The sequence below is a fragment of the Alexandromys fortis genome, unplaced genomic scaffold (assembly GCF_014885135.2).
Source record: "Alexandromys fortis isolate MF-2015 unplaced genomic scaffold, M_Fortis_MF-2015_v1.1 scaffold_84, whole genome shotgun sequence".
NCBI lineage: Eukaryota > Metazoa > Chordata > Mammalia > Rodentia > Cricetidae > Alexandromys > Alexandromys fortis.
In genome coordinates this window covers 6,194,580-6,207,929 of record NW_026068017.1, presented here as the reverse complement: position 1 = coordinate 6,207,929, position 13,350 = coordinate 6,194,580, and the positions used below count along the sequence as shown (strand labels likewise).

The 13,350-nt window shown below is 48.5% G+C and overlaps 1 protein-coding gene across 1 annotated transcript; it reads left to right on the top strand.

Annotated features, from left to right (window-relative positions):
• Positions 1–1,004: 1,004 nt before the first annotated feature.
• Positions 1,005–8,487, top strand: Rcvrn (recoverin). Its single transcript, XM_050162449.1, has 3 exons — positions 1,005–1,385; positions 5,290–5,401; positions 8,372–8,487. Exons 1-3 carry the CDS (start codon positions 1,005–1,007, stop codon positions 8,485–8,487), a joined length of 609 nt encoding a protein of 202 aa, XP_050018406.1.
• The last annotated feature ends 4,863 nt before the right edge of the window (positions 8,488–13,350 follow it).

Sequence of the window (13,350 nt, the reverse complement as noted above, 5' to 3'; positions counted from 1 at the left end):
GTGACACATTCCTTTGCCTGGGTGACAGGCCTCTCTCCCTTGCCACCTGCCTGGTCTGCCTGTTTTATTTTATTGCCCTTGTTACTGAGGAACAGTAACAACGGTGCTTGACTTACCATGGGGCCAGGTCTCAATGGCCTGTCTTTAGTTGAACACACGGTAAGTAAAAGTGCATACAGTTCACCCAACCCACTGAATTCTGTCACTTGGGCTTTTCCACTCCAGTCGGCTCAGAACACTTACACAAGACTGGGGCAGTCGCCTCCCACAGATGCAGAGGTATGTTTTGCACTGTGGTAAAGTGAAAACATTTAAGTGGGCTCATGGTGAGTCTGGAGACCGTGTGTGTGTGTGTGTGTGTGTGTGTGTGTGTGTGTGTGTGTGTGTGTGTTCAGCACTTCTGCCCGTCAGTTTGAGCTATTCTGTCACTGTTCTGGCAATGGAGACAACAATCGATAGGAACACAGTCCTTCCCTTGCCTTTCTGGGAGCTTCCATTTGGGCAGACAGTTTGGGGTTTACCAATGGACTTGGGGGAGGGTGCCATGGTAGAGTGCTGGATAAAAGGCTTTGCTGAAAAGGTGGCTGAGGTAAGGATTAGAAAGACATCCCATGCAGAGAGAGGTTAAGAGCGTGCCCTAGGCTAAGGGGCAGAGCTGGGAATTAAACCTAGCTGCCTCAAACCCTGAGCCCCTAACCCCTTGCGTTATAAGGTCCTTTGGGTGCCCCTGGGGTGGTGAACTCAAACAGGACTTGAGTGCAGGAGGATGCTTGCTTCAAGGGTCCCCCTCGGGTCCTTTCTTCTCAGCAGGCACAGAGAAGTGTGCTTTATTTTAATCTCTGGACGGTTCTGTGCCCCTCCTTCCTCCAAGGACTGGGAGGAACCGTCTGCAAATCCCCCCTAATCCATCAGCACCTGGGTCTCCACCCGTAGCTGCAGCAGCCCCACTAGCCAGGCGGCCTCACTTGTCCCTCCCGCCTTCACAGAGCCCACTCTCCCTCACCATGGGGAACAGCAAGAGCGGGGCTCTGTCCAAGGAGATCCTGGAGGAGTTGCAATTGAACACCAAATTCACCGAGGAGGAGCTGAGCACCTGGTACCAGTCCTTCCTGAAGGAGTGCCCGAGCGGCCGCATCACCAGGCGGGAGTTTGAAAGCATCTATTCCAAGTTTTTCCCGGACTCCGACCCCAAGGCCTACGCGCAGCACGTGTTCCGCAGCTTCGATGCCAACAGCGACGGTACGCTGGACTTCAAGGAGTACGTGATCGCCCTGCACATGACCACGGCGGGCAAGCCCACGCAGAAGCTCGAGTGGGCCTTCTCACTCTACGACGTCGATGGCAATGGTGCCATCAGCAAGAACGAGGTGTTGGAGATCGTCATGGTCAGTGTGTCTCCGTCCCTGCTTCTTGCGTGGGATGGGAAGGAGGCCACGGGGTATAGCCCAGTGGAGTGGTGGAGGGGCCAGGGGCCAGGAGAGTGGAGAAAGGAAGGGTCTCCAAAGTACTGAGAGAAATAGAGGGCACCCCCACAGCATCATCTGCTTCCCCAAGAACAATCCTGATGTTTCCTAATCAAAAATTTTCCCTTCCTTCTTCCCTCAGGCACCTTCCTTCCTCCCCTCCCTTCTCCTCCCCTCTCCTTCTTTTCTCTTCCTCCTTTCCCCTCTCACACGTTTTCCCTTTTTCCATTAAGTCTTCAGGTTTTTTTTTTTTTCCAGCAACACACATTCAGGTTCTACAACAGTAAAGTAGAAACATATATGTTTCAATTACAAAGAGTTGACCACAGTGTGGACATAAAATCTAGGTCCTGACTGGTTCTCTTCCTAATCCTGGTATGGTGGACCTAGCGCAGGGATCCTCAAGGTTCCCACCCCTTCTGTCTCCTCTCCCTTCTGCCTACAATTTGTTCTGAGTAATTTTTTTGGTGTCTCACAAGATACTCTATTTTTGTCTACTATATAAGCAGTCTGTGAAATTTAGAAAAGATGCAAAAGCAATCTTGCAGACTAAAATCTATCACCGATGTACTAACTGTCAGTTCATCGCTACACGACTTTCCAGGGTTTCATCTGCTTTAAGACAATTCTGGATTCTTAACATATTTCCGTGTGATTTCTCCCACGCTTTTTTCTGTTATTCTTTTATCATGAATATTTTCTATATCATCACAAATTTTTCAGAAACTTTTTTGTGTGTGGGAGTCTCCCTTTTGCCGTTCAGCTGTCTTCGGGTTCTCAGCCTTCTTGCCTCAGTCCCCACTGTAGCTGGGATGCGACAGATGTGACCACACCGACTTAAAACCATGCTAAGAACTACTTAAAAATTCACCCTATGGAAATGTCATAAGGTCATGCAGTCAAACATTCCTATAGAGGTAGACATCAGAGAACTCCAATTTTCCCTATATTATACCACTTAAGTTCTTTCTTTGACTTCTGATTTTCCTCCTAACCCCTCCTGTCCCTGTCACTTGCTGTATTTCTCAAATTCCATTCCTGTTAGAAGGAACAATATTCTTCATATTTTGTGCAGTGTTTGGTGCGTTTGTAATCATGCTTTCACTTGCAGAATTCTCCCCCCTCCCTTATTAGGACAAACCACAGACATAACAGCAAAGCCTGCAGCTCGGGGCAGACTGGGTCATCTCTGGAATAGGGGTGACAAGTGGTACTGTCACTGTCCGCGGGGCAAAGCAGGCAGAGCAACCTCCTCTGGGTTAGTTTTAGGGTCCCTGGATGGCACGGGATGGGGACCAATTCAAAGCCACTTAAAGGTGCTAGGTTGATGCTCTTCTCGAAGAAGAGGAGGGAAAGGAGCAGGGAAACGAGGTGGGGAGGAGAAACCGAGGCTGTGCAAAGTGTGTAAGCTTGCCTTGCTAGTCACCGGGTCACAAGGTCATTGTGAGAGCACAGTCTGGAAGTCAGGAATGATGAGTTCTTGAGCCCGCTCTGACACCACCTCATTATGCGACCGTGGGAAAGGCATATAACCTCCCCGGGTCCAGGAGGAGGCTTTGATGCCTTCTATGGCCTTTCCCAGAACCCTGAAGGCTTGACTCCCTCCCATCCCACCACCAACCAGTCCAATGCTGGAGGAGAGGTGGCGCAGACAGCCAGTCACAGCCAGTGTTTAGCCACCATGCCATGACATAGTGCAGGTAGATCAGGAGAGAGGAATTCTGGGAGTCATCTGTACTTAAGTTCATTCCGTGCTACCTATAAAGCCCGTTCCCTGAACTACTAGGGTTAGCTTCCTTCTTGTCCTAGCACCAGTGAACAAGGGCATTCGTATAGATGTTAACATTCCTAAAGCCCAGGCTGATTTCGCAGGCACTGCTACTTTTCTGTAGTGTCCTTGAATCTCCAGAGGGGGCAGGGGCTTTGGTCATAGACTGCAGCTGCCCGGGTCCTCAGGTCGATGTATCTATCCGCAGTCTGAGCCAGCCTCACACCTGAGGATCTAGGCTGTCCTCTTTATGCTTGGCTGAGCCTGGAGCTGCTGAGCCAGTAGACTCCTGGAAACCTGGTCTCGGAAGGATAGAGACTGCCTTGTCTACTTCTCTGATCTCATATAGGTCAGGAGCACTTCTGGCTTTGTCCTCACTAGGAGAGAGAAGGGGCTAAGGGTCAACACCCAGCCTTCCTCTAGATTTCTTCCTGAGCTACTCCTAAGGGGATCTCTACGTCCTGGAGCAAACCTCTGCACGTCTTGTTCACATCTCCCTTCCCCGCTCCCTAGTCTAGTCTATAATCTTCAGAAATGGATAAGCAAACTCAGGTATACTCCAGAATGTAAGTTTTGGAACCAAGTTGCCTGTGTTAGAGTCTCTCCTGTTGTGTGTCACTCAGGGCAAGTTTGATGTTTCCAGGTTCGTTCGTTGCCTGTAAAATGGGACCAACAATGTCCTCCCTGCAAGGTTCTCTTGAGAACTAATCTAAAAATGTTATGGAAAAGGATGTAAGTGTTCGATAGATGTTAGCCTGTATGGTTATGAGCCAGTCCAGCTAGAGAACTGGGACACCTCGCAGACCCAGAAGACACCCTTTGATTCTCTCAAGCCTGTGGGAGGCAGGGTCTGTGCTAGTGGCCCTCAAATTCCAACCTCGGGGCTGCTGTGGTCCGGTTATTGTTGGGAAATTTCTATTTCTTTCCTTTTTTTTTTTCTAAACAAGACTATGGAGCCTACTCAGAAAATGTAAAGGGTGTAAAAGAGCAGCTTTTCCTCCATAGTCTCTGCGCTTACAAAGCTCTCAAGGTGCTGGCTATGCCTGGGCACTGCCCCCAGGCATTTCGAGGCAGTAGAACCTGTGGGGCTTTAGCAGGCATCTAGACTGTAAGCCTCTGGGCTTGGAGGGCACCTGATGCTTCAGGATTTGGGGGTATCAAGAAAACCACGATATGGTGGCCCAAATAATGACCGGGGCTTCCTTTGCTACACATCCTCTCCATACCTGCCCCTTGTCTTTGTGTTTTAGGTGGCAGTGTTTATTCTTGCGTGCTCAGGATAAACCCTAGGCCTCCCGCATGCTAGAGCTGTACCACTGAGCCATGTCCCCAGCCCCAACTGACAAGAGACACACTCGAGGCAAACTTTTGCCAGAGTGGCGGTCCCAACAGGTGGAAGGATGGTTTTGATTTCCATTTACCTGATCATTAATGGAGTTGATCATCTCTTCACATACCTTTTAGCCATTCCTATCATTATTGTTCAAAGGAAATGTCTGTGTTTAATTCATTTATTTTGTTTTGTTTTGTTTGCTCTTATGTGTTGTTGGTCTTGTTTTTTATTTGTTTGTTTGTTGGAGACAGAACCTCACTCTGTAGTCCTGGCCAGCCTGGAGCTCCCTGTGTAGACGGGGCTGGCCTCTTTCTCCCAAGCACTAGGATTAAATGTGTGTGCCACCATTCTCAATGACACTTACTGTTTTAGCACTGAGTTGTGGGTGTTCTTCATATATGTTCCATACTAATCCCATATTAAAGTAATCCTTATCAAAGGTTCGTAAATATTTTCTCCTACCCCAAGGGTATCTTATTTCATTGTCTCTTTAGCTTTCAGAAGCTTCTTAAGTTTTACTATAATACCAATAATTCAAAAATTATTATCACAACTGACGTCATGAAGCTTAGCGCCCTTTAGGAATTATATAGTTCGGACTAGAAAGTTAAGTCTTCAGTTCATCTCTGGTAGACATTTGTGTGTGATATGAGACACGGATTTCTCAGGCACCTCCAAGCCCTTACCACTCCTGGTGACGAGATCCCTTTCTTGGTCTCCTTCAGGCTATATTCAAAATGATCAAGCCTGAAGACGTGAAGCACCTTCCAGATGATGAAAACACCCCAGAAAAGCGGGCTGAGAAGATCTGGGCATTCTTTGGAAAGAAAGATGATGGTGAACTCCTTTGTCTTTGTTATCTCTGCCTTTACAGTGCCTGCTGTCTCCTAGAGACCCCAGCAGGATTCCCGCTTCTGAGTCATAAGTGCCAGGGCAGGACTGGGGAATGCTTCTTGTCACCAGACTATCTAAACTGTCTTCAAAGTCATGGATAGTGGTTGACCAGAAGCATCTGCTGTGGTTAGGTCTGCTCCTACCCTCCAGCTGATGCTGGTGATGGTGGGTGGGGGCGGGGACCAATGCATCCCTATTACCCACAGAAACTCACTCACTGCTTGGGGTGTGGGAGAAGGAAGGAAAACACTCTGCATCCCAGGTTGGCAGCAAACTAGTGGTCCTCCTGCTTCAGCTTCATGAGTATTGGGGTGTCAGTTTTGGCAGTCCTTTAATGTAGAACTAATGTAAAGTGTGCGGGCTGGGTGGCCTTGTGTACATTACAGCAAGTTCAGAGGAAGGCAGCCTCTTCTCTCTTCAGGCTGCTTGCTGTCCGGATATTCCCTGCACAGCGAGAGCACCTCACCCAGCAGAGACTCAGGACTAATTAGGAAGTTAGTTTCTGTGACCCCAAAACTCCACCATGAGAGGGTTAAATTCAATTACATAGTCTGGAATTTATTGAGAAAACAGCCACCAAGGAAAAGTGGGGAGGGACCTAGGGACTGGAAAAGCCCATGTCATGAGAACCTGGCCCCAACTGGGGAATCAGTACAGGGATAAAGGACGGGGAGGAAAAACAGGTAAGAAAGACCTAGGCTGTGGCACTCTAAGACAGAACTGGCGAAGTCAGTGGTGGGGTGTCCTCACTTGGCCTCTTGGCGTCTCTGCTCTGCTTAGTGGCTGGCTGGAAGCAGCCTTGGGAGTTTTGAAAGAGGAATGAATTCCAGAGTGTGGCAGCTGGAGTTGTTGGTCCATGGCACACACAACTGTTAACAGCATACAAGAACTGGTATCATCATACACACACAGAGGGAGAGACAGACAGACAGACAGAGGTAGACTGACTGACAAGAACTACAGACTCATAGCCGCACGGTGCTAGGATAGTGAACTTGAGTGCAGTGGATGGTAGCCCCAACTGAGAGAGAGGAACTGGTAAACAACCCTGAAGAGTTCTTTTAGTTCTTGCATTTTCCCTAGGGAAATATGGGGCTTATTGCTCCCATTTCATATAACTGTTTTATTTTTTAAGAAATGTTAGCATCTGTGTTGTTTAAAGCCTTAAGGGTCTCCGTAAAGCATGACTTAAGCACATCGGAGTGGGCAGAGCTAGACCCCTGTGTGTCCCCTGGGCACACTCTTACCAGTACCAGCAGCATCTCCTGAGGATAGAAAGCAAAGGTGGAAACAATCCATCCCTACTCTGCAGTCAAATGATGACAGAACGGGAAGACGGTGGGAGCCAGGCTGAGGCAAGCAGGCTCTCCGAGAAGTGCACAAGTCATAGTGGTGCTCACTCTCAAGTGACAGCCTTGTCCTTGGTTCCCCCTGAAGTGAATAACTCCTCAAATGTTGGGCCTTGGCACTCCCCTGGCTCCATCCCGCACCCGGTCCCATTGGTACTTGTTCCCTGAGCACTAGGCTTACATGGATTCTGGCTGTGTTAGATGACTTCCTGTAACACTTAAGTTATGAATCCCCTTCCTTCCCTCTGGGTCTGTCCAAGTGTCAGGGGTCCTCTCCGATTTTTGCTAATCTGAAAACTGCCCCACAGGAGAGCTGGTGTTAGAAGGCTGGCTGTTACTCCTGCTGGTGTGTGTGTGTGTGTGTGTGTGTGTGTGTGTAACATGCCTCCTCTGAAGACAGCATTGTTGCGGTAGCAGCGGGTTCCAGAGGTGAGACTTTCGAGCTTGGAGTGAGGCTGGACAGGCAGTTAGACCTTTGAAGTCCAAATTTCACCATCCAGACATAGGCAGAGAAGTACCCTGGATCCCAACCCCAACAAGAACTAAGGATGTTCAGAGGCCCTGAATATAAGCCAATAAAGTCAAATCCAGCTCTGCGGTACTGTGTCCACCCTGTGCTGAGGACCATGAGAGGGACCACGAACAGGAAGAATCTGTCTCATCCTATACTTCTTTCTACATGGGAATTTCTTCATGCAAGACCCCCCTAAGAATGAGCTTTGTCTCATTCTTTTCTGCTACACCCCACTCTCTGAGATGCTTGTAACCCCAAGAACAGTAACATGAAGCACACAGAGGAAGGGTGCAGTAATATGCATTTGACTGGACTGAGCACACACACATGTGCATGTGCACACATACATGCACCCACACATGCATGTGCACAGACATACACATGCATGCACACACGGAAGCCAGGCTAACTGGAGGCAAAGGCTCTCTCTCCATTCTCATCTCAAATGAGGTAGAACAGATTGAGGGATGAGGAACTACAAGCAGGGGAGGCAGTCACAGAGGATATTTCACTTGGTGTCACAAGGTTGTCTGGGTATTATGGGCACACAAGAGACTTTTCTGCAAGCCAGGCTATCCTTGGCATGCCACTGTCCCCTGACCTCTCACTCAGCATTTTCTTGAGGGCACAGTTCCTGCTCCCTCACTGAGACTTTGGCCTGCCTCTCTCAGTCTCCTAGAATGGCCCCTAGAACTTTAGGCTCGAGCTGTAGGGTAATTTTGAAAACTTATGGAAAGAAGTATTTATAATCATTGATGATGCGAATGTGTAATAACCAGCAAGGCAAGAGCTCTGCCCAAGTGGAAGGAACAGGGTAAAGGAATAGGTTCTTGGAGCCCTCTACGATGCCAGTATTTGGTTGTCTTCGGCTGATTTGAGGAGGGAGTTCAAGAGCCTTGAAGGAAGGGTGATATCTGGGAGGGCAGTGGAGGTCCCTGGGAGTGCTGAGCATTCCGTATTTTCACACAGTTTTCCTAGGTGTGGAGGCTGGGTCTTGCCTTTTGCAGCTGGAGACAGCTGGTACTGATTTGCTGCTTCTCTACCATGCAGACAAACTTACAGAGAAGGAATTCATCGAGGGCACCCTGGCCAATAAGGAAATTCTACGACTGATCCAGTTCGAACCGCAAAAAGTGAAGGAGAGGATAAAGGAAAAGAATCAGTGACGGGAACCGCTCGTCTCCTCCTCCACTCACAAAAACACCCACAGTGTGAGCATGCTCATATGTCAGCACACACACACACACACACACACACACACACACACGCACACACACGCACACACCCTGGGCCTGGAGAGGTGGGGAACCAGACCCCTCCTTGCCAACTCCTTAGCAGGACACAGCTTCCTTTTGTCTTCAGTGACCCTCCCTTCACACCCTACCTGTCTCCTTCCCCTGCTCAGGTAGCCTTGTGATAATCCCAGGCTCAGGTCATAGGAGTTCCAAATGTCAGCCCTGCTTAAGCTCCTTTGGGGATTGCTGGGTAAGCAGGTTCCAATAAACGCAAAACGACTGGGCACACCACTGGCTGGTCATTCTCCACCTGGAAAGGAAATGCTCCCTGGCAGCTTGAGGGGTTGATGTGATTGCAACTCTAGGCCACTAGGGTGCTGAAAGAGGTGCACGTGGCCCTGACTTGCGCTCTCCTGAGAGCTAAAGGTCCAGAGGGAAGATGTTGGATCTTGTTTCTTTTGGTTAGGTTTTTCAAAATGAAGCCCCACCCTGGAACCTAAGCTGGTTTTGAACTCAGGACAATCCACCTGCTTAAGCCTTCTATGAGCTAGCATTACATGCATGAGCCTCTCCACCAGGCTGATGGAGCTTGATGCCAGGACCAAGGTTGCCATGGTGACATGCAGAGCACTAAAGGAATACATAACACAGAGGGGCTGACTTATCAGTAATGACTAGAGAAGCTATTCCAATGATGTGATATGTTCAGACTTATTCACGTCAGACTATAGAAGGAGATGGGAGGGAGGGGGAAAGCTTGCCCCTCAGACAGAGTGACTGATACAGTCCTGGATGCAGGAAAGGGAGTCTCTGTTTCTAGAGAACCGTGATCCTAAAAGGTCCCCTGCAGCCTTGGCCACTATGCCAGCAGAGGTATTAAATGTCTATTTTATGAGCAAGCTCCTAGCTGGGTGGATATAATCCATGGGCAAGACTAGGGACCAAGAGGTAACAATGGTGGCCAGGGTTCAAGAGTGGAGGAGGGACAAAAGGACAGCTTCAGAGGGTAGCATCCTATGACTGACACATGAGAAAGGAGAGGAGCAAAGACGGCAATTGGCCTATGGCTGGCTAAGTAGCAGTGCCGTCTACTGAGACAGATAACTCTGAGAGTGGTACTGACTTCATGGGGATGAAGAGCAGGCCTGCTTGGTTGGGTGAATAGTGTAAAGAATGAGCCGTGGATGCCCCCCCCCCCCACACACCTGCAAGGCCCTCGTGTTAGATACAAGGAAATAGAAGTCTTAAAGTCATAGAAGCAGCTTGTCCAAGGTCAGTTGGCTGGGAAGAAGAGAATAAGCCAGGGACAAGTATTAGTATGCATGACTTCCTTAAAGATCCAAGGCTGGGGATGTCTAAGAATGCCTCACGTGGGTTCCCTAAGACCACAAGACTTATTGTGTACAAAGCCTATTATTTCTCCAGCCTCAAGTTCCATGAAATCAGGGAACTATATGGATTCTTGCTCTGACACTTCACCGACTTGAACACAGCCTCCCGAAACTGGGGTGTCTTCCTTTGCTGGTGTTCGGGTGATCCTTTCAGCTCCCAAGATTTGGCCATAGTGATGTCCTGATCATCCACTCAGAGACACTGCTCTTAGGAGAGAGACAACAAGACAATGAGCTCCTGGACGCTCGCTGTGAGTTGGGCCCAGTGTGAGGCTCTTTATAGTTATTATTTTAGGGATGGAAGTATTACCAATCTGCAATATAGATGAAAACACTGAGGCCAGGGAATGAGAATATGACTTAGAATTTATATTAGCCCCTCTCTGATGACACCAGAGTTCCTCTGGAAGTTTTTGTCCCGGACATGACAGGATCCTGAATCCAGAAGGGTTTATCATCTGTGGTAGAACAGAGACACAACACACAGCATCTCCTGAGCAATTCAGGGATGAGGGAGTTATTGGTAGATCACTTGTTTAATTAAGATGCTTCTCTGGTATAGAAATGTTGGGCCAGCTGGGAGCCAGTGCAAGGAGGAGATCAGGGCATAGCCTAGCCGTGCTCATTTAGGGATTCCCTCCAGCCTTCTTTCTATCCCTTCCTTGATTAAGTCTCCTGGTGGACTATGAGACTGGGGCTTCTTATTTCTATCTGAGGACTGGATATCTTTGTCATTTGAGTTGAAAAGGACAGGCTGCTTAATCACAAAGTCTTGCAGCTCCCACAGATTCACCAATAAATTCTTCAGTGTCTGGTGCCCTTGCTGCCCCCAGGCACCAGATTTGCCACTGCAGGAATGGGTGCAGGGCTCCTGATGTGCTGTGAAGTCTTCTGCAGACTGACTTTGTTAGAATGTCTCCAGGGTGGAAATGGCACTTGTCATGAGAAGCAGCTCTTCTGGATGGGTCAGTAGCTTTGCTTCTCTCATCAGGTTTAGTTACTACCAGGGGGTGGAGCCAGGGGATGATAGACACCCAGTTGTTTAACTTTTGGCACCTGTGAATCATGCTTCTATCAATAGAAGTAGATGGCTGGGTTCCTGCTTCCAGACTTGGGGTATTCAATCAGAATATCTGCGATCAGCTTCAGACATGCCTGGATTCCTGCTTCTAAATATTGTATATCCCATCCGAATATATGGAATCAGATTCAGCCGTGGTTCTATTTAAAAGGTTTTCATGCAGGTAATGATAGCACGTGGCTGTAATCCCAGTCCTTGGGAGGCTGAGGCAGAAGGATCGATTGTAAGTTCAAGGCCACTATGACTGCATACTGAGTTTCAGGCCAGTCTTGGCTACATAGCAAGACTCTGTTTCAAAATAAAAATTGTCTAATTGCGAGGAGGGGTGGCACAATTTTGGGAATGGAGCCCAGAGGTACAGAACTTGCTTGACATGTACAAGGCCCAGTTTTGTTATCCAGTGTCAGAAGGACTATGAGCAGCAAGCAAGACCTGAAAGCAACAAGAACACTGAGTCATTTAAGGGCTGATTTGGAAAAATGGAGACACTGGCCTTCCCCCCTTTGACAGCTGACCTCTGCTTCCAGCCCCTCTGAAACAAAGGACCACACCATTCCTCCCCACTTCTCAGCAGCAGTTCAAGAGGTTCCCAGGCAGGTGGGAGAGTTTCAGGGCAATGAGAAACAAAGAAGAGACAGCAGGAGAACCAACTTAAATGAACTCGTTTTAATCAGCAGCACAAAGAGGAAGCAGTGGCCCTGTTTGCAGAGGGAGGAGACAAGTACAGATGCTTTAGGACAAAGGGTCTCCATATTCCTGCAAAGATCTCAGACAGCCTGCTCTAGGCAACACCTGATGCTCCCCAGGGGAGCTTTAACCCTCTGTCAGCTGGTGTGTCTGGAGCCACTTTTCCACATCAGCCCTGGGCTGGGCGCATGCTAGGAAAGGAAGATGTCCCCAGCATTCTTGGAGCTGCCTGCCCAATGGCAGGGAAAGTAAGGGCATTTGCAGAAAAGAAAAAGAAAAGAAATAGGGTATGAATTTGAATATGAATTCTGAAAATCTAGATATCAAAAACTCTTGCTTTGTTATGCACTTGCTTAATGTCTTTGCTTCTGTTCCCGCCTTGCAAACCTGGGCTGGAGATAACATAAAAGGTAAGGGGACACCAAAAAAGCTCCATAGTCAAGATAAATAATATTTTAATGCAACCAATCAACACCAAAATTATTGATAAAATGAACACATTATCAACATTGTAGACGAAGTCTTGGTTAGAACCTATGATGGCATCCTGGGGCTTTATCTTCTGCTCTTTCACCCCTGCCCTGGTGCCAACAAACTTTACCTTTACAAGTGACCCTACGGACTATAGTTAGTGGGTTTGATGTTTTTAAATATTGCATCAAGTTACAATTTATTTCATCACTGTGGTTTTCATAGGCAACTCACCACTTTAAGTGGTTCACTCTTTCTTGTCCTGTCAAGCAGCCGCCTTGGGTGGCTCACCTAGTCCTGGCCTTGCCTTCACGTCTCCTTGTAATAAAGAGAGTGGCCAGGTAAGACACTATGCACAAGTAGACTCGAGTTTCATTCTATTATGGGATAAACTTATATAAGGGGATTATCCATGGATACCTTCTGAAGATCACATATAATGGAATATCATGAGTTTCATTTGCTGAGCCCGGCAGCCCTGCTTGAGAAGTATCAAGTTCCTGTCTAGGGCAGTATACCCTACCATGGACACATATCCCACCAGGCAACATACCCCGCCATGGACACATACCCCACCCAGGCAACATACCTCACCATGGACACATACCCAGCCCAGGCAACATACCTCACCATGAACATACACACTTTGCCCACTAAAAAGCAGCACTCCTTGCCATCTGCCCAATGTTTCTACAATCAGTTCCTCCCTCAGTCATCCGGCAAGCTCTTGTCTTATGGCTTCTGTAACTGAGCCTGACCTTGGCTGTCTGACCCTCCTCCGTGGGTCAGGTCGAATGCAGCTGACTTCCCACTGGCATGAAGGTCCAATAAGTCTGACCGGTGTAGGGCCCAGGGCTTCTTGAGCATCCTCAGCAAGTCCACACCCAACCAGAGTCCTTTTCGCTCACCTGGCTTTTAGCACCTGTCTGGGATGAAGAATTCTTGTCCACGGGACTTGAGTCAGGAAAGAAGTGGATCAGCCTCCTGCAGCAGGAAGCCTGACTGTCAGGGGATCGATCAATGGTGACTCAAGAAGGGCATTCCTATCCCTGAGGGATAGAACAAGTGGGCTGGTAGAAGCTGAGTTCAAAAGGGCAGGAGGAACCGGGAAGGAGAGGACAGAACCAATGATGACATTCAGAAGGCTCCCGGCAGCGGAGGCCA

Coding starts and splice junctions, on each gene's coding strand:
- Rcvrn (XM_050162449.1), top strand. CDS start 1,005: ATGGGGAACAGCAAGAGCGGGGCTCTGTCCAAGGAGATCCTGGAGGAG. Junction 1,386..5,289: donor AGGTGTTGGAGATCGTCATG/GTCAGTGTGTCT, acceptor GGTCTCCTTCAG/GCTATATTCAAAATGATCAA. Junction 5,402..8,371: donor CTTTGGAAAGAAAGATGATG/GTGAACTCCTTT, acceptor TCTACCATGCAG/ACAAACTTACAGAGAAGGAA.